Source organism: Aspergillus ambiguus, assembly GCF_047715705.1.
Source record: "Aspergillus ambiguus strain CBS 117.58 unplaced genomic scaffold BDV59scaffold_1, whole genome shotgun sequence".
Classification (NCBI taxonomy): Eukaryota; Fungi; Ascomycota; class Eurotiomycetes; order Eurotiales; family Aspergillaceae; genus Aspergillus; species Aspergillus ambiguus.
Genome location: NW_027395514.1, coordinates 952,784 through 971,018, shown reverse-complemented (window position 1 = coordinate 971,018; position 18,235 = coordinate 952,784). Strand labels below are relative to the sequence as shown.

General features: G+C 53.7%; 6 protein-coding genes across 6 annotated transcripts; 4 read left to right on the top strand and 2 right to left on the bottom strand.

Annotated features, from left to right (window-relative positions):
- The first annotated feature begins 98 nt into the window (after positions 1-98).
- Positions 99-2,042, top strand: BDV59DRAFT_166859 (CDC50/LEM3 family protein). Its single transcript, XM_073687793.1, has 6 exons — positions 99-397; positions 459-495; positions 545-641; positions 707-1,424; positions 1,489-1,651; positions 1,707-2,042. The coding sequence occupies exons 1-6, from the start codon at positions 298-300 to the stop codon at positions 1,804-1,806; spliced, it is 1,215 nt and encodes a 404-aa protein (XP_073553202.1). The 5' UTR covers positions 99-297; the 3' UTR covers positions 1,807-2,042.
- An 83-nt stretch (positions 2,043-2,125) lies between these two features.
- Positions 2,126-3,232, top strand: BDV59DRAFT_197348 (zinc metalloprotease; the record flags this gene model as incomplete). Its single annotated transcript, XM_073692899.1, has 1 exon — positions 2,126-3,232. The coding sequence occupies one exon, from the start codon at positions 2,126-2,128 to the stop codon at positions 3,230-3,232; it is 1,107 nt and encodes a 368-aa protein (XP_073553201.1).
- A 760-nt stretch (positions 3,233-3,992) lies between these two features.
- On the bottom strand, positions 3,993-7,749 carry spt16 (chromatin-remodeling protein SPT16). Its single transcript, XM_073687792.1, has 7 exons — positions 7,332-7,749; positions 7,189-7,273; positions 7,011-7,132; positions 6,798-6,953; positions 5,310-6,741; positions 4,661-5,259; positions 3,993-4,609 (listed from the first exon to the last, which is right to left on the bottom strand). Exons 1-7 carry the CDS (start codon positions 7,509-7,511, stop codon positions 4,118-4,120), a joined length of 3,066 nt encoding a protein of 1,021 aa, XP_073553200.1. The 5' UTR covers positions 7,512-7,749; the 3' UTR covers positions 3,993-4,117.
- Positions 7,750-8,071: 322 nt separating this feature from the next.
- On the top strand, positions 8,072-13,262 carry BDV59DRAFT_197346 (putative MFS monosaccharide transporter; the record flags this gene model as incomplete). The annotated part of the gene is made up of 9 exons (XM_073692898.1): positions 8,072-8,203; positions 8,451-8,599; positions 8,662-9,498; positions 10,728-11,327; positions 11,383-11,460; positions 11,512-11,800; positions 11,859-12,052; positions 12,107-12,819; positions 12,871-13,262. 9 exons carry the CDS (start codon positions 8,072-8,074, stop codon positions 13,260-13,262), a joined length of 3,384 nt encoding a protein of 1,127 aa, XP_073553199.1.
- A 1,180-nt stretch (positions 13,263-14,442) lies between these two features.
- pmt2 (protein O-mannosyl transferase) lies at positions 14,443-17,150 on the top strand. Its single transcript, XM_073696358.1, has 5 exons — positions 14,443-14,679; positions 14,748-14,878; positions 14,939-15,491; positions 15,546-16,305; positions 16,358-17,150. Exons 1-5 carry the CDS (start codon positions 14,545-14,547, stop codon positions 16,999-17,001), a joined length of 2,223 nt encoding a protein of 740 aa, XP_073553198.1. The 5' UTR covers positions 14,443-14,544; the 3' UTR covers positions 17,002-17,150.
- Positions 17,132-18,229, bottom strand: BDV59DRAFT_4269 (P-loop containing nucleoside triphosphate hydrolase protein). Its single transcript, XM_073696359.1, has 2 exons — positions 18,117-18,229; positions 17,132-18,051 (listed from the first exon to the last, which is right to left on the bottom strand). The coding sequence occupies exons 1-2, from the start codon at positions 18,183-18,185 to the stop codon at positions 17,299-17,301; spliced, it is 822 nt and encodes a 273-aa protein (XP_073553197.1). The 5' UTR covers positions 18,186-18,229; the 3' UTR covers positions 17,132-17,298.
- Between the last annotated feature and the right edge of the window lie 6 nt (positions 18,230-18,235).

The window sequence follows — 18,235 nt, the reverse complement described above, 5'->3', positions numbered from 1 at the left end:
GGAATCAACACGCCCAACCAGGAGTAAATGAAAGTCAGGGTCTGCAGTGGGGCGGATTTTCCATGGACGGACGGAGGAGTTTGCATCCATTTGCATCAGGCGGAACCGGCCAACTTACGCAACCTCCCCGGCTCATCCCATCCGCGCCACCTCAATCATCCATCATTTTTCTCTTCTCGACAACCTCTCACCCCATCCACTCTCAACTCTCGATCCCCTCTGTTCCGTGCATGATCGCTCGTCGCCTCGTCCATCTACACTGAGATACATCCCCCTGGGGTGATCATCGTCGACACAATGTCCCAGACGGAGGTGGCCCGTACCGAATCCTTTGGCGAACAGGAGCACCGAGCAGACGTCGATGCCGATAAAAAGCCAAAGAGCAGACGGCCCGCCAGTGAGTATCCTCAGTCCTTGGTATGCTCTCGCTACTTTCTTCCCGGGTACTGACTCCCCAGACACGGCCTTCCGGCAGCAGCGCCTGAAAGCCTGGCAGTAAGTCTTCTGCGCCGCCAGGGAACTCCCCATCTCCTAACACTCGCAGGCCCATTCTCACCCCAAAGAGCGTCCTCCCGCTCTTCTTCATCGTCGGAGTCATTTTTGCCCCCATCGGTGGCCTCTTATTATGGGCTAGCGCATCAGTATGCGACATCGACCTGCTCCCTTCCCCTACCCGGCTAACCACGCCTCACCCGTCGCGCAACAGGTTCAAGAAATCATCATAGACTATTCGGAATGCAAGGACAAGGCTCCCTTATCCCCAGAACCCGCCGTCGGCATCTCAGACCAAGTCTCCATGTCTTTCAAGTCCACCGATATGGACTACACTCCCACCTGGCAGCGCATCCAGTCGGACAACGGCACGACCTGTCGCCTTACCTTCAAAATCCCCGAGGACATGGGCCCGCCCGTTTTCATGTACTACCGCCTCACCAACTTCTACCAAAACCACCGCCGATATGTCAAGTCTCTGGATATCGAACAGCTGAAGGGGAAGCCGCTCGACAACAACACCATCAGAGGGGGCTCCTGCGATCCGCTCGCGATTGACCCGTCATCCGGAAAGGCCTACTACCCTTGCGGCCTGATCGCGAACTCGATCTTCAACGACACCATCAGCAGTCCGCAGCTGCTGAACGCGGACAACGCGGAGCCGTACTTCATGACCAATAAGAGCATCGCCTGGTCCAGCGACAAGGTCCTCTTCAAGAAAACGCAATACACCAAGGATCAGGTCGTCCCTCCGCCGAACTGGGCCGAGCGCTATCCGAACGGATACGCCGATGGGATCCCCAATCTGAACGAGGACGAGGAGCTGATGGTTTGGATGAGGACGGCCGCGCTGCCGACGTTCAGCAAGCTGTCTCGCCGGAATGACACCGCGAAGATGTCGAAAGGAATCTACCGGCTTGATATCCTCGACCGTATGTGGCGCTGCGCCTGTGCATACATCTAGCTGGACTAATCTCGGCTAACTGACTACTTTAGGCTTCCCCGTGACGGAATACAGCGGAACCAAGTCCATCCTTCTGTCTACGCGCACCGTCGTCGGCGGCCAGAACCCGTTCATGGGAATTGCGTATGTGGTCGTCGGTGGTATCTGCGTTCTTCTGGGGGCGCTCTTCACCCTCGCGCATCTGATCCGTCCCAGGTAAGGCGCCTTTTTGACCCGTCCAGGCTGAAACAACCAAACTGACACGACGCAGAAAACTCGGAGACCATACCTACTTGACCTGGAACACCGAGCAAGAGAGCACGGCCGTTGCAACTGGAAGGGATGGTCGGTTTGGGTCACATGCCCCCTGAACCCCCCTGTTCGCTTTCTTTCCTGTATATTATCCGTCCGGTGATCCCCAGGCGTGGGGGTCTGCTGGTTTTATGACCCTTGAGGGCCGATCTTCGTTCCTGGTTTATTTGTGAATGCTGGCGTTCGTTGTCTGGAGTTCTGCATGGTCTGAATGAAGTCACTATTTCTCTAACTTTTCCTTTCTGTCTTGAACACGCGTGAGCTGCCTGCGTAAACTTTCCTGCGCTGGGAGTATTGCGTAGTTTTCCTCCGACAAGATTGACATTCCAGCATTGTTGCCGCTGGTGATTTTTCTTGTCATCCATCCCTTGGCGCAGCATGCCTGTGGCCTACTCTCCAACATTCCAACGATCCCGCATGATTCCAACCAATGTAGCCGCGAGCAACATATTCGTCACGCTTACTTACTCTTACTATATTAGCTTCACCCCGGCCAAGCAGGCACGCCGTCGCCACAAAGCCCCCCCGCCCACCATGGTCAACGCATCAACTTTGACGGCACTCCTGCTCGTTGCCCTAGGCAGTCTTCCCGCACACTCCGTCCAAACCCGCGGATTCTGCGCCACGGGCCCGCCCAACGCCCTCCTGAAAGCCGAGTACCAGAAACTGCAGCACCAAGCGTCCGAAGACGGCGGCCGCCCCGGAGGAGGAGGAGGAGGAGGCCCCAGCACCGAAAGCCGCAAGATCGAGACCCCGATCGAGATCGACACCTGGTTCCACATCGTGAGCACGCCGGCCAACGCCGGCCTCGTCACCGACGAAATGATCAAGGGCCAGCTCTCCGCCCTGCAGAACGCCTACCAGGGCGCCCAGATCTCGTACCGGCTGCAGGGCGTCACGCGACACGTCAACGAGAGCTGGGCCCGCAACACCGACGAGCTGGGCATGAAGACGGCGCTCCGCAGAGGCTCCTACCGGACGCTGAACGTGTACTTCCACACGGACCTGGAGCACTCGGGCAGCGGGGCGGCGCGGGGCGCCGCCGCCGCCGCCGCGGCGGGCGAGAAGGTGCTCGGCTTCTGCAGCCTGCCCGACCCGGGGGTCAACGCGAGCAGTCCCCGCGCGGCGTACGTCAAGGACGGGTGCGACATCCTGGGCCACACGATGCCCGGCGGGCCGATCCCGCACTACAGCCGCGGCGGCACGGCGATCCACGAGATCGGCCACTGGAACGGGCTGCTGCATGTGTTTGAGGGCGACTCGTGCCAGGAAGGCGCCGACGGTGATTACATCGCCGATACGCCGCAGCAGGGGTCGTCCACGGAGGGGTGTCCCGGGCAGAAGAACTCGTGTCCGGAGCTGCCGGGGGAGGACTCGATCCATAACTACATGGATTATTCGTCGGATGATTGTTACGAGGCGTTTACGCCGGGCCAGCTGGAGAGGATGCGGTATATGTGGGGGGCGATGCGGGAGGGGAAGTAAGGGTGTGTGGATGGTGGGTTGGCGTTGGATGGAGGAGTTGTTAACTGGTATATAGATGCGGCCGTCAACATGCAGACCAATTGATTTATAGACCAATTTTTTCGGACCCATAAGCCCAAGTGTCTCTATTCATGGCCTCGGAGACAGCAGATTTCCCTTCCGTAGAACATAGTAGCGAAACATCTTCCGGCGGGATGGCCTGTACTCTGCTGCTGTTGCCGTCGATACCATCTCTTCCCGTTTGCCATGTCGAGGGTTCTGAGCCGCTTGGCTTTGTTCGGCAACAGGGGACACCACCACCGGTCTGACGGAGCTAGAGGTTTATCAATGGCTAGAGGGTGATGTGATCAAGCTCGATTCTAGCGGTACCTTGTGTTTGAGTTGCCGCTTTGTGGTTAGTTGCCGTTCCGAATCTATAAACAACAAATCTATACTGGCTTAATACTACATCGTTCCCAAGAATCGATTCTTATGCTTAGCCTAGAATTAAGACTATCACCGTCAATACTGATATTTATTGTCACCCTCTCATTACTCGCTACTTCGTCTTTAGCGGAATTAGTAGAAGCGCATTTAGTAGTAGTACTAACTATAACTACTTTGAAGCTGGATGGTATGCTAATTGTTCGTATCCTTACATTGTATAGAACTATATTCTACGGGTACTTTATAAAATATCACACGTATTACTTGGTCTGCATTTGGACGGCCCCTATAGATAGCTGTTTTAGAGGGGTCTTAATGCATTGGATAATAGAGACATTACAACAGGTTATTTCAGATTCAAGATCAATACGCAGGTCGAACGACGTGAAACTTGCGGCGTTAATAAACAGGACAGACAGACTTGCTTGCAGAGTGCAGTGCGCCGCGGCCATGCTTCGATCACCGCTTGCGCTTCTTCCCGCGATCCTCATCGTCCAGGCCGCCCTCTTTGTCCTTCTTTTTGGCCTTCTTCTCGAGCTCATCCCAGTCCTCGCCGCTTTCCTCGTCGGCGCTGAAGTCCTCGCTCGCGTCCGCGCTCGCGTCGTCGTCGAATTCGCTGTCCTCTTCGGAGCTCTCGTCCGCAGCCGCCAACTCGGATTCAGACAATTCAAAGGCAGACTCTTCTTCCTCCTCCGAGCCGCCTTCAGAGTCGGACTCCGCAGCTAGGAAAGACCATCCTCCGTCCGCGAAGAAGCCGTACGGATCGCTAACCACGGTCTTCATGATGGTCGTCCAGTTGAGGTTCAATGGACCTTCCGTAAACGCGATGTCGACTGAATCGAGCCAGTCCTTCACGCCCTCCAACGCCTCAACGGGGATCGTGTTGACGTGCACAGGAGGCCGATGGAAGTCCTTCAGGACGAAAACGAGATCGAAGTTTTTCAGTCCAAACTAGAAACTGTCAGTGGTTGTCGGGGGGAGCGGTGGCCTGGCTATACGTACCTGGACTCTCTCAAGATGAGCGATTTCAATCTCATTCAGCGTAATCACGAGGAAAGGAGGCTCCGTCAGCTGAACGAGAGCGTCGGTGGTGGGCTGAATCAAGACGTTCGAGCGGTTGGGAACACCCGTGAACCCGATCTCTCGGAATGGAATATCAACGTCCACGCCCTCGTCTTTGCCGGCGTCGGCGATCTTCTCAGCAAAGGCCTTGAACTCGCGGTCCAATGCAGCCCTCCGGCGTCTCTCTTCCTGCTCCGCTTCGAACTCCTCTTCGTCTCCGTAGCGGTGCTTGCGCCGGCGGTTTCCGGTTTCATCAAACTGCATCTCAGTCGCTTCTCGGTAGAATTGCACATCTCTTGTCTTCCGCTTTCCAATCATGATGGGCGTCTTCAGGTGCACGTGGATCAGGACGATCAGTTCATGAGCGCAAGGTTGGAAGAAGAGATGCTTGACGTTGCTGAAGAGAACATCGACGTGCTCATTCCGGAAGGGAGACATGTATCGAAGACCATTTTGATGGATCTCGACTTCACCGGGCACGCGCTTTCCATCCAATGGAGGCCGAAGATAAACGTCGGGCAGTTTCACCGGGCGTCGATCTATGGCCTGGTCAGTTCATGTACGCAGGAGGGCATATGACGGTACATACTCCGGATTTCGACGAGCTTATCTTGCTCAACCACATCTTCCATTTCCTTCTTCTCCTGCTCACGTCGTAGGGCGTTCTTTCGGAGCTCGGTGATGTCCTGCGCAACCTGCGCCAGTCGGTTGTTATCCTTGGAACGCAGAGTCAGGTTGCGCAAGAAATGGGCAGAGAGGTCTTCAAAGGGCTGGTCGTCCTTGCGACCCACGCCTTGTCCGGGCGAGAGGAAGTTGATTCGCAGGTAAGCGTATTCTCCCTCGTCGCTTTTGCTGGCGTTCTTGATCGTGTTGATATGGAAAGGCACCGGTCGACCCATGATCGGCACGATCACGGTTGATGCTTTGTGATCAACATAGATAGACAAGTCCTTGACCCTAGTTGGAAGCTGGTTGTCTCTCTTGTAGGACTCGAAGCGCTTAAATTTCTTCTGGGCAACCCCATTTTCGTCACCCGTGGTTCCAGCAAACCGGTCGAGACCTTCTTTTGTCTTCTTGGTAGCCAGTTCCTTCTGGTGTTCACGGCGCCGGGCCTCAGCACCCTCATTGACCTGGGTAGGCCGCTCCGCTCGAAGCTTTGTCCGCGTGACATTTCGGCTGGCGATCGCGCTGGACTTCACTTCTTTCTTTTCCTTGGCAGGCTTCTGGGGCTCTTCCTCATCGCCAAAGTAGAACGATACCGAGTCCATGTCGATCCCAGCATCTTTAGTGAACACATGCGGACCCTGATCGCCAACGCGGACGGTATCAGTGATGACCATCGAGTACACGGCGTTCTTCTTGTCCTTGGAGTCGGGGTCTTCGACACCAGCCAGTCCGACAGTGATTGAGAGCGTCATACCACTTTTCAGCACGCGATTGTTCTTGTGATTGAGCACCATATTGGAGTCGCGCAGTTCGATTCCGATGCCGGCACCAACGCTTTTAACGAAGGAGGACTCCAACTCTGGTTTCTTGGACCGGACTAGGCCGATCGCCTTGTTGAATAAATCCTTGGCTACTGTACCGTCGCGAACGTCCTTGATGACCGTCTCGTGCAGGTTCAACAGGAAAGCATAGTTTGCTTCCTGGGATTTGCTTGGGTCGACCAGGTAAGTGCGCGCGATCATCGAACTGTATGTTTTGTACCGGATTCCAAAACCGGCGATGATGATGCCAGGCTGAAGGTTGTTGTTATCAGGCTGAGCAGTGAGTTTGAGATCGTACTTTCCGCCACTCTGAATGACGGGTCCATAGGCCCAGTCGATCTGTCGGGGGTCGAATTCAGCAGGGAGCTTCGCCAGCTTTTTGAAAAACCTCTCGTCGTCGATCTTTGCGTCGATCCGCATGGAAAGCGTTTTATGGGTCATTTGCTTTTCTTCGTCAAGAAGACGAGACATTTCATCAACGAAATACTCGGACATCAAACCGCTGCAAGCTCTGGATGCGTTCCGAATCGATACCTTTTTCATTCAGTCATTATCCTAGGCTGTTTATTGCCGTGGACCCATGGACTCACCAGTTCATCTGTGTCCTTTATGGAGAATGCGGCCGACGACAGAGCAGGGGCGATGTCGACTTCCTCAATTTCCTGCGAGATGTTTCCGAAGGCACGCTTCCACTCCTCTGCGAAGGGACCGGTCGTGGTGTCTTTAGGGAGGAGGCCAACCTTGGGCTTTTATGGTAGATAATTAGCGACCAGTATAGTACACCGGGATTTTCGAGCACTTACACCGGAACTTTTGATGATTTCCAGGCACTTTTCGAAGATCTTTGCCTTCTCCTCCTGGTCTTTGGTGGTGACGAGGATCTCCACCGGAATTTTCCCACCCTTGAGAGGTTCGAGATGTTTGGCTGCATGCAATCAGAGTCGTGCTCGATGAAAAGAGATGATATGCGATTTATATTACCTTTCTTCGCAGTCGTCACGACGTACATTGTCTCGGTGGTGAACACGAGGAGGGTGGCCGGGAACTCATAGCCAAGTAGCCAGAACTAAGCGCGCAGTTGGAATCAGCATGCGACATGTAAGTTGACGGGGGATGACACATACGTGCATCGCATTATTTTTCTGGAAGCTGTTTGCCTCGTCGGTTTTGCCCATCAGAATGACGATGGATCCAACACCACCGAAAACGCCGTGACTGGATCGTTTGTCCGCCTTCCATGCCGAATAGAAGCTCGACAGCCGATTGAAGAAGGCATCCTTGTCGATGACGATTTCTTCAGCCATGTTGTGACCGGCTGAGGAGCTAAGGCCCGGTTTTCGCTGACTGGCGACCTTGCGACGGCGTTGCCGGGTAGGGAACGAAGTCTTCAGAAGGCTCTGGTAGGAGGGAAATGAGAAGAAGCTGAGATACGAATCAGGGGGATGAAGTGAGGGATGAGGGGAGTCCAGGAGCGATCATGGGAGATGGTCTGTTAGGAGGGTGAAGGGGAGAAAAGACGTCTGGGAGCTACCAGGATGATCAAGATGGGATTAATTGTTCGCCGGCACGTCCATACGCGAAGGCGCGCGTTTGCTCCGTGACCACCGCTCGATGTTTGACTTGTTTGCATCCGTCTGTTCTTCCGATGTCTTCAACAACGCATTATTTTTTTTTGTTTCCTCCTGCACGTCCAGCTCCAACAGTCTTTCTTTTCGGCCCGCTAACGACATAGGATCCCCCTCCATTCGCTCGTCCTCTTCCAGTTGGTGCCTGTGGGCGCCTTTTACAATGTTGACGCCTTCGCCCGTTCCTCCATTCTTCGACCTTTGATACCCGAGAGTTCCCATGCGGAGCGAGCCCGATGATGTCCTCGAGGAACCTGCCTGATCCGGGAGATTCAGCGAGCTTCGACCCACTAGATACTGTTCTTGAGTCTGACGGGGTCTCGCGGAAGAACCCCCGGAATAATGCAGCCACGGGGGCGTCGGCGGCTGGTGTGCGTGCTCTGAGTGCGCAACTTGTCGCCTTTTATTTTAGGGCTCCTGTGAAAGCATTCTTCCGAACGAGAGTTGAGTATGCTGACCTGTGGTCTGTTTTTCTGGTGTGGCGTCAATGTTAATACGGAGTATATAGTTATATGGTATAGACCGCTCCTGTCTCGTTCTCCCAGACTCCCCGCATGGGTATCGTATCATACGTCGGCGATCTTCGTACTGATGTTGCCTGTGTGTCTGCTATTCTAGGCTTTTGCAAGGGCTGTAAACCCTCATAGTGCTCAAAGCGGATGGTCATTTCGTACGACGACTCCGGGATTGCTTGTCCATGCTGTTCGCACCTATGGCTGGCAGTTCATTCCGAATCAGGTCATGCCCCCTTTAATAGCGAATGCTGGGTGAGTCCCCTTATATCACTTAGACTGCATTATTGTAGGCCAGGGCTAATGTGGTTGGGCAGGGTGGGTGCGGTGTTGTATACGTCCTATCTCCAGGTTCTCGGGGCGCTACATGAGCCCGTCTCACTAGGAGTGAAACGGATCTATCCCCCACCCAGTCCCCTATGTACGTTTTCGGCTGGGTTTGCGGCTGGCACGCTACAGTCCATCGTGGCGGCTCCCCTGGATGCCCTTCAGGTCCGCCTGCGCACGAATGATTTGCTCGAGGGGCAGTACCGGAGCATGTGGCATTACGGATCGCACAAGCTCCGCCAGATCGGGACTCGTGGGATCTTTGCCGGATGGAGCCTCTCCTTTTTACGGGACTCGTTTGGCTATGGGGTTTTCTTTTCCTTCTTCGAGTATATCAAGTCGCAGGCGTACTACTCGTTCGTCACTGCGTATTATGGTGACCTCCATTCCCGTCACCTGGATAAGATGAAGGTCATGCAGTCGAGTGAGCGCGGGGTGCCTCTGATCAAGCCGCATTACATGCTGGAGCCGGGATTTTTGATGCTGGCAGGGATTACGGCATCGGTGGCCCAGCAGGCGATCCAGCATCCGTTGAGCCTAATCCAAAACCTCCATGTCGCGCGGTTGGAGTATCTGGATCACCAGGCGAGCCTGCAGCCGTCGAGAAAGCAGATGATGCGCCTGTACTATCTTGCGTATCAGGAGACGTATAAACGATGCGAGAGGAGGGCGGCGCGGGCCGGAGGGTGGCGTCGCTGGTTGTTCCGCGGGTTCTTTCGCAGCGCCATTCGGCAGGTCCCCAGCACGAGTGCGGGATTGGTGATATTTGAGGTGGTGCGTCGGAAGTACGCGAGCTTGGCTGACGCGGTGTACATTCAGAAAGACGGGTATGATATTCTTCTCTCGTAGGCTGTGGTGGGCATGGCTGGCTGCGTGACGTGTATAGTATAGATGGATGGCGTCTGATGGGATTACAATGGATCATTTATGATTTATAGATAGATTGTATATAGTGACATGATGAATTCAGCGGGCACTTTGATGATTCCTACGGTGTACTGACTCGGTGGATCAAGACTGATCTACAACACGATCGATCAACGCTGGGGATGTTCTCCACTCTCTTACATGCCAGGGTGTTCAGGTACCTTCGTTAGGCTGGAGTGGGGAAGTGAACTTTCGAGAATCCGGAGAAATCCGACGGACTGACCTTGCTTCACCATGCGGAGGACCATGCGGAGGGAGTTAGGGATTTGGATGACTTGGAGTATGAATCCGGGGATATGGGGATTCGTCCATCGTCCTCCCTCGTTTCCTCTCCCGGCTCTTCCTGGGGCCTTGGCGGTCGACAGATGACACCTTGCCGTTTTGGTTGGATATCGTCATTTGCCGTGGACCGCTGATGTCATTGGATCAGGCTGTATGGGTAATACCACGATGCTTACCTGGTACTCCCCTTAACCCATAGGTCTATTGGCAGAACATGTTGGATTAGACCGTTATAATGACCAGTGCTACCTACTGCCTACCTACCAGTCGGGACTTGCTCGATAAAACTAGGTCCTCTACGCAAGTCATCGTAGGTACCTACTAGACTCATGGGGAGGCAAAGTGACCGTACACACACGGTACCGTAAGGTACTACCCCGTGACAACCACAACCACTAGCCCCAACAAAGCAGTCACTCGTCCCCCTCAACCCTCTAGGGAACTTCGAAAGCCACTCTGTACATACTAGTCCAACCTCTCCTATCCATTCATCATCTGCCAGCTCCCCAGACTCTCCCTCCCTCTGCTTCTCTTGCCCAACGCGCCAGTAATTGGCTTCATTCTTTAGCCTTTCCACCTGACCTTCCCCCTCTTGGGCTGAATAGCCTTGATTGCCGTCATCTTACGTCGTTGATCTCTCTTCTGTCTCGTGGACAGATCCTACCCATCCCGACTCTTGTAGACCGTTGGTTCTCTGCCTTTGCGGGTCTCCGCTCCATTGCTGCACCGACTTCCCCAGGCGACTCCAAAAATAAAAAGAAAAGGGAAAAAAATATACACACTACCCCCCTTTCCAAAGGAACGGACCGGCTGGTGGTTTATACCCTCTTTCATGCGCCAAACTTAGTCCCCAAATTCAAAAATACCTGCGGGGGATCACGGGAATTCCAGAGCTGCACTCCCCGCCTTTTCCAATCCTCACAGCATCGTCCGAGTCATACAAGGGCTGCCCCATTCAGCCCACCACCGCCAACATTCCTTTACCAACGTCCTCACCGCGTACCTCCTCCACCATCCCCTTGCGGTCCCTGTCCTCCAACTCCAGACCTTCTTCGGCTCACCACGTTCACGTCCATACCCTGGAGTCTGCAAGTGAGAAGGGCAGCCGACGTTCCTCCCTCTCCGTCGAGTCCGATTTCTCCATCTGGTCCGACACCGGTGATCTTGCCGAACAGCTTGCTAATGCAGAAGATCCCCTCCAGATTCGACTGCGAAAATCCTTCGATCGTGAGGCCTCCGGTCGATCGGGGTCGAGGGCCCGAGTAAAGCGTGTACATTACCAGCACCCGTCCTCTGCGGACGAGGACGATTTTGAGAAGACCTCCATCGAGATCCCTCGTCCACCTCCACGACACATTTCACGAGTGGAACGCTTCCTCGCCGTCATCATGTCTCCGAATGACCGCCAGACCGCCCAGGTGCATGGCCTGGTCGGGAAGCCGTTGCTGTAAGGAATCGGTCTTGTCGTTTCCTGCCTCGGAAGCTCCACTAACATCTCGTAGGTATTTCACCAGTGTCTTTGTATCATTAGGCGTTTTCCTTTTTGGCTATGACCAGGGTGTTATGTCCGGCATCATCACGTTCGTCTTCTCCCCCCACATCTCGCACCCATCTTACTGATCCATGGACAGAGGATGGTATTTCAAGGACTATTTCGACCAGCCTTCCCGGGCTGAGATTGGTACCGTCGTTGCAATCCTCGAGATTGGCGCCTTCATTGCCTCATTGCTCGTGGGGCGGATTGGGGACCTGATAGGTCGCCGGAGGACTATTCTCTACGGCTCGATAGTCTTTTTCATCGGTGGAGCCTTCCAGACATTTGCAACGGGATTGCCCATGATGATGGTGGGCCGAATCATTGCCGGTTTGGGTGTCGGCGCCCTCTCGACAATCGTACCGGTCTATCAGTCCGAGATATCGGTATTTCTTCCCTTTGTAACATCCGAAAACATCGCCTGCTGACATCCATCAACAAAAGCCACCTCACAACCGCGGGAAACTTGCTTGCATCGAATTCACAGGGAATATCTCCGGTTATGCGGCGAGTGTGTGGGTCGACTATTTCTGCAGCTACATTGACAACGACTGGTCGTGGCGTTTGCCCCTTCTCTTTCAGTGTATTATGGGGGCCTTGCTGGGCTTCGGAAGCCTGATCATCTGCGAATCGCCAAGGTATGCTCCAAGATTATGGACTCTTCTTGATCCAGGGCTGACTCGTGAGCCTAGATGGCTGCTCGACAATGATCATGACGAGGAAGGCATGGTTGTCATCGCTAATCTCTACGGAAAAGGTGACTTGCACAACGACAAGGCCCGGCAGGAGTATAGGGAGATCAAAATGAACGTCCTCCTTCAGCGCCAAGAAGGCGAACGATCATACAGTGACATGTTCAAGCGATACTACAAGCGGGTCTTGATCGCCATGTCTGCCCAAGCGATGGCTCAGTTGAATGGGATCAACGTTATCTCGTATTATGCGCCGCTGGTTTTCGAATCTGCTGGATGGGCCGGCCGAGACGCTATCCTGATGACCGGCATCAACGGGATCTCGTACCTTGCGTCTACTGTGCCGCCTTGGTACCTTGTAGACCGCTGGGGAAGACGACCCATCCTGCTGTCTGGAGCAGTGGCCATGATTCTTTCTCTCTCGTTGATATCTTATTTCATCTACATTGATGTTAAAGCAACACCGACTCTCACGGTCATTTTCGTTATGATCTACAATGCGGCTTTTGGTGCGTCGTGGGGTCCGATCCCCTGGCTCTACCCTCCGGAAATCTTGCCATTGAGTATCCGCGCAAAGGGTGCCAGTCTCAGCACGGCTACCAATTGGGCCTTCAACTGGCTGGTTGGGGAACTCACCCCCGTCTTGCAAGCGGCGATCAAATGGAGACTTTACCTCGTGCATGCATTCTTCTGTGCATGTAGTTTCGTCCTGGGTAGGTCCCTCGTTACTTCTTTGAATCATAGTGTCTGCTAACTCTTACCAGTGTTCTTCTTATATCCGGAAACAAGTGGTGTTCGCCTGGAAGATATGAACGAACTCTTTGGAGACGCGACGACTGCCATGCCCACTCCCGCCACCCAGGGGGAGCGTGGCTCTCTCATGAGCGCCGGTTCGCCCATCCCTTCCCTCGACATCAGGCGGCAGTATGGACAGCTTGGGGCAGATAATGCCATCCCCGGACTGGACATCAACCCGCCGAACATTCCTACTGGTGACAACAACAAGCATGTCCGTCCCAGTTCCCAGGAAGCCAGTAGTAATCGCTCGGAGGGCTTTGGCGGCTGGATCTCCAGCATGGTCAACCGTCACAAAGGGCCTGGGCAGCGAGGACAAGGCAACCAATACAGCCGACTTGGGCAGGATGAGGAAAACTAGTAGAGTGCGGTTTCCGGTGACGTTATACACACCCCCAGCCTTCCCGTTTGCATTTTCGGTTGTGATCCCCTTTTCCTTCTTTTGGTCTGTGTCTATATTCGTTGGACTTATCCTGTAGTACATTGTTTCTTTATCTCTACTAACCCTTTGTGTTTATTTATTCTTTCTCCCTCCCTGATCCGTTCCTTTTTCCTTGGTTTGTTTTGTCTGTTTCGGTGGTTACATAGAACGGCCGGGATCTTTCCTCGGTTATTTGGGATATTGAGAGGGTATGACATGGGAGGCACTACGCAGACTTTCTCTTTGGCTGTTGATGGGGTGAAATAGGTAGGTTCATGTGCATCTTCGATATGGGCCAGGTTAGTTGCCGTTCGGCATTTGCTCTGTTGCCGCAAGATCCAGATGTGAGGTGTGGTTCGAGAAAGTGACGATAGAAGCATTCCCTCTTGGTAGATCCCGATATTATGTACATACTGGGATAGCTGGCCGTACTCGTGTCTTGTCTGTGGCCCAGGTTGAGCTTTGATAGAAAACCCAGCTGATCCATTCGCGACCAATTCTAGCAGGATAGAAACTCGTATCCACACGGGTGAGACACCGTAACCCAAAATGGGAGTGGAAATGTCCAAGAATCCTCTCTGTGGGCAACGGAGATTAATTGCTAAATATACCAGCATTTTTTGTGCACTTAATACGGGGATGTTTTAGGAATGCCCATTGGGGAAATTTGTGGTGGTTAGTCTGTTCCCGGAAGGTGGTGGCCGCCGAGTGGTCCTTCCCGAGTGGCAGCTTGACGCGGCCGGCTTTTTCCTGTTATGTCCAGGCCAACTATCCACTTGCTTCAACTCCATCTTCTTCTTCTTCCTCCTCCTCATCCTCCATTTGTGTGCCTCCGGCGACCTCCCGGCTCTCCCCATTCTTTTCGTTTCCTTTTCTTTTTCTCTTCTCTTCCTCTTGACCTCTTTACTTGACTGTGCTATATTTCTTTCTGTCTATCTTCCTTCGATTGTGTCATCCCGGGCTCTTCCCCTCACTTCAGCTCGAACGGAGCTCCTCCACGCTCTATCCCCGACATGACTTCATTTGGCCGCTAATTCGGATTTCTTCTCTTCTACCACTTCATCAATTAGTGTCCAGACATCGTCTTTCTTTCCTTGACCTACCTTCCACCGAGGAATCGACCCCCCGATCCCCCTGATTACACGTCGATATCCCGATATCAACCCCCATCATCTATTCCTCCCCCCCTCCCCCCTCCACCCAAAAAAACTTCCGCTTCAATATGACGGAGACAAACATTGCATCTAGCACAGGCGCCAACTACGGCTCTGATCTGCGCCGCCGAAATGTTCCCCACACGGAGAGTCCTGACAAGGGGGCGTACGAGGTGCCCTTCGAGAAGGAACGGAAGGCTAAGGTATGGACAGTGTCGATTTGGATTTACCGATGGAGCTTTAAGCTGACGCTGGTTGATGGAATCCACAGAATGCTTCATATCTTTCCGTATTAGATCGTTGGGAGCATCTCATCACGCCAGTCATCCTCACAGCCCTGGCGATATTCACCCGCATGTACCGCATTGGTCGCTCCAATATTGTGACGTGGGATGAAGCCCAGTAAGGCCTATACGAACCCATCATATCTCACCAATATCGCATACTCATACTGTGCCTTAGTTTCGGGAAATTCGGTTCGCATTATCTGAAACGCGAGTTCTACTTCGATGTCCACCCCCCACTGGGCAAGATGCTCGTTGGGCTGTCCGGCCTTTTGGCCGGCTACAACGGCTCCTTTGAGTTTAAATCCGGCGAAAAATACCCCGAAGATCTCAACTATACGTTCATGCGTGTCTTCAATGCTGCGTTCGGTGTGGTCTGCGTCCCACTGGCTTACTATACCGCTCGCGAGCTCGGTTTCCGGAGAGCCACCGTCTGGCTTGTCAGCTTGATGGTGTTGTTTGAGAACTCCTATGCCACCATCTCCCGATTCATCTTGCTTGACTCGATGCTTCTTTGCTTCACCTTCACCACCACTTTCTGTTGGGCAAAGTTCCACCGTCTACAACATGTCAGCTTTTCGCTCGAATGGTTCACATGGCTCCTCCTTACTGGAGTCAGTATTGGTTGCGTCTGCAGTGTGAAGTGGGTCGGGCTCTTCTGCACCGCGCTGGTGGGGCTCTACACAGCTGAGGACCTTTGGAATAAGTTTGGCGATCGCAGGGTCTCGGATGTGGGTGATTGAAGGCTCGACTATATACGGACAGTTTGCTGATGGTTTCAACAGGTTCAATTGGGCAAACATCTCGTGGCTCGCGTGATCGGATTGATTATTGTGCCTGCCCTGGTCTACATGGCCTCCTTCTATGTGCATTTCTTGATTCTGGAGAACAGCGGGCCCGGAGATGCCCAGATGAGCTCTCTGTTCCAGGCAAACTTGAAGGGTACAGAGGTCGGTAAGGATAGTCCTTTGGAGGTTGCTTACGGCTCGCGCGTCACCATTAAGAACAGAGGCTATGGCGGTGGACTGCTTCATTCTCACGTCCAGACTTACCCCGAAGGCTCCACCCAGCAACAAGTCACCTGCTATCACCACAAGGATGCCAACAATGACTGGTTCATCTACCCGAACAGACATGAGCCCGAGTATGATACCAATTCTCCGCTCAAGTTCCCCGGTAACGGCGATGTCATCCGTCTTATTCATGGACAGACGGGACGGAACCTGCACTCTCATGCCATCTCTGCTCCCGTGTCGAAGTCCCATTACGAGGTCTCCGGCTATGGAAATATCACGATCGGTGATGACAAGGACCACTGGGAAATTGAAATTGTCGATGATGCTGCGTCGAGGGACCGGAGCAAAGTTCGGACCCTAACCACATCTTTCAGGTTGCGGCATCCTGTCCTGGGCTGCTACCTTCGAGCGGGCAATGTTAATCTGCCTCAGTGGGGTTTCAAACAGATTGAGACGACGTGCGTGAAGGAAAACAAGCCACGGGATGTATACACTCATTGGAACGTTGAATCCCACTTCAACGAGAGACGTAAGTCCCATTCCACCTCCATTGAGAACATAGGTTGACTCGAGATATCCAGTCCCGCCCGGTGATCCAGGTTCTTATAAGTCTCCTTTCTTCAAGGACTTCATCCATCTCAATGTTGCCATGATGACTTCCAACAATGCCCTTGTCCCAGACCCGGATAAGCAGGACGATCTGGCCTCGAAATTTTGGCAATGGCCGATCCTGAACGTCGGTCTGCGCATGTGTTCTTGGGACGACAACACCATCAAGTATTACCTTCTTGGAAACCCATTTGTGTACTGGGGCAGTACTGCTAGTCTTGCCGTCTTTGGGCTAGTGGTCCTGTGGTATCTCCTGCGCTGGCAGCGTGGATACAGAGAACTCAGCCAGGCTGAAATCGACCACATTCATTACTCTGGAATTTACCCGGCCATCGGATGGGCGCTCCATTACATCCCCTTCGTTGTGATGGCGCGTGTGACATATGTGCATCACTACTATCCGGCTCTTTATTATGCGATCCTGACGTTTGGATTCTGTGTTGATTGGCTTTTCCGCAATGCCAACAATAAGGTCCATTGGGCGATCCACACTCTTTTTTATATCGCTATCATTGGGCTGTTTACGTACTTCCGGGTCATCGTGTTCGGTATCGAAGGCCCTAGCCAGCAGTGGTCTCATCTGGGTTGGCTCAGTGGCTGGCGAATTGCCAACTAAGCGGTTTCCGCTGCTTTCTATTTTCCCATTTACCTTGTCTTATGATTGACAATCTCCTTTTTAACTACGTGTACTCTATGTCTGGTCAAGCGACGACAATCGGATAATCCAAAACCAGATGTATTGTTTTAGTTTGTTATGTCGCATATTAATAAATTGGATTATATAGAGACCAGCTAACTATCATAAATGTTCTCGTAAGCCATCTTCCCTCTTCGAAAGTGACCTGCCTGCAAGAGAAAACGCCCCGTAGCATTATCAAGGCTATAACGTACAGCTTCTACAAATCAATATTCCCTAGCAACACGTCCCCGCCCAACCGTTTCCACCTCGACGCATCGCATCGTTCAAGCCCAGAGTGACAGTCTTCGGCATCCCGGCGCTTGCGCCGCCCGTGGCCCCAAAGCCTTTCACGCCACTCCGACGGTCATTCAGATCGTACTTCCCCGCCTCGATGTTCCGGTATATCCTCTCGGCAACCTCCAGGAACGCCCGCTCGACGCCGTCCCCGGACTTGGCGCTCGTCTCGACGTATCGCACAATATTGTTCATACGGCACCACTCCTCGGCCTCTTGGCGAGTCACGCGCCGCTGGTTTGTGGCCGAATCGTCGCCCGCAAGATCACTCTTGTTGCCGACTAGGATCACGACGATCCCGTCCTCGGCGATCTGCCGTAGATCCTGGAGCCACTGCGTGCACGAGGTAAACGTGGCCGGGCGGGTAATGTCGAAGACGAGAAGCGCGCCGGACGCCCCCCGGAAATAAGACCGAGTGATGGACTTGTAGGTTTCCTGGCCGGCCGTGTCCCAGAGTGACAGCTTCATCTTCTTCTGGACCTCGTCGACCTTGCGCGGTGGGGGAGGCAGGCCGGACGCCGGGGCATTGTCGGGGGCATCTAGTGCTGTGGCGGATGACGGGGGCTCGGGGTTCTCCAAGCCTAGACTTCTCGACGCGGGCGGGCCCACGGGGACGATGCGCGAGCCGAATTCCACGCCGATGGTGACATCGTGGGAGGGGGAGAACCGTCCCTCGCAGAGGCGGATGGTCAACTGGGTTTGGTTCGGTCAGTCATGCTCGAGGCAGAGTAGAGAGGACGGAGATGGATAAGGCGTACGCTGGACTTGCCAGTGCCGGAATCACCGATGCAGACGAGCTTAGCAATGTAGTCCCATGGCTGTGACATGGAGGCGAAGCGAATCGGGATGGGCTGTTGTGAGGATGGAGAAGATAGTA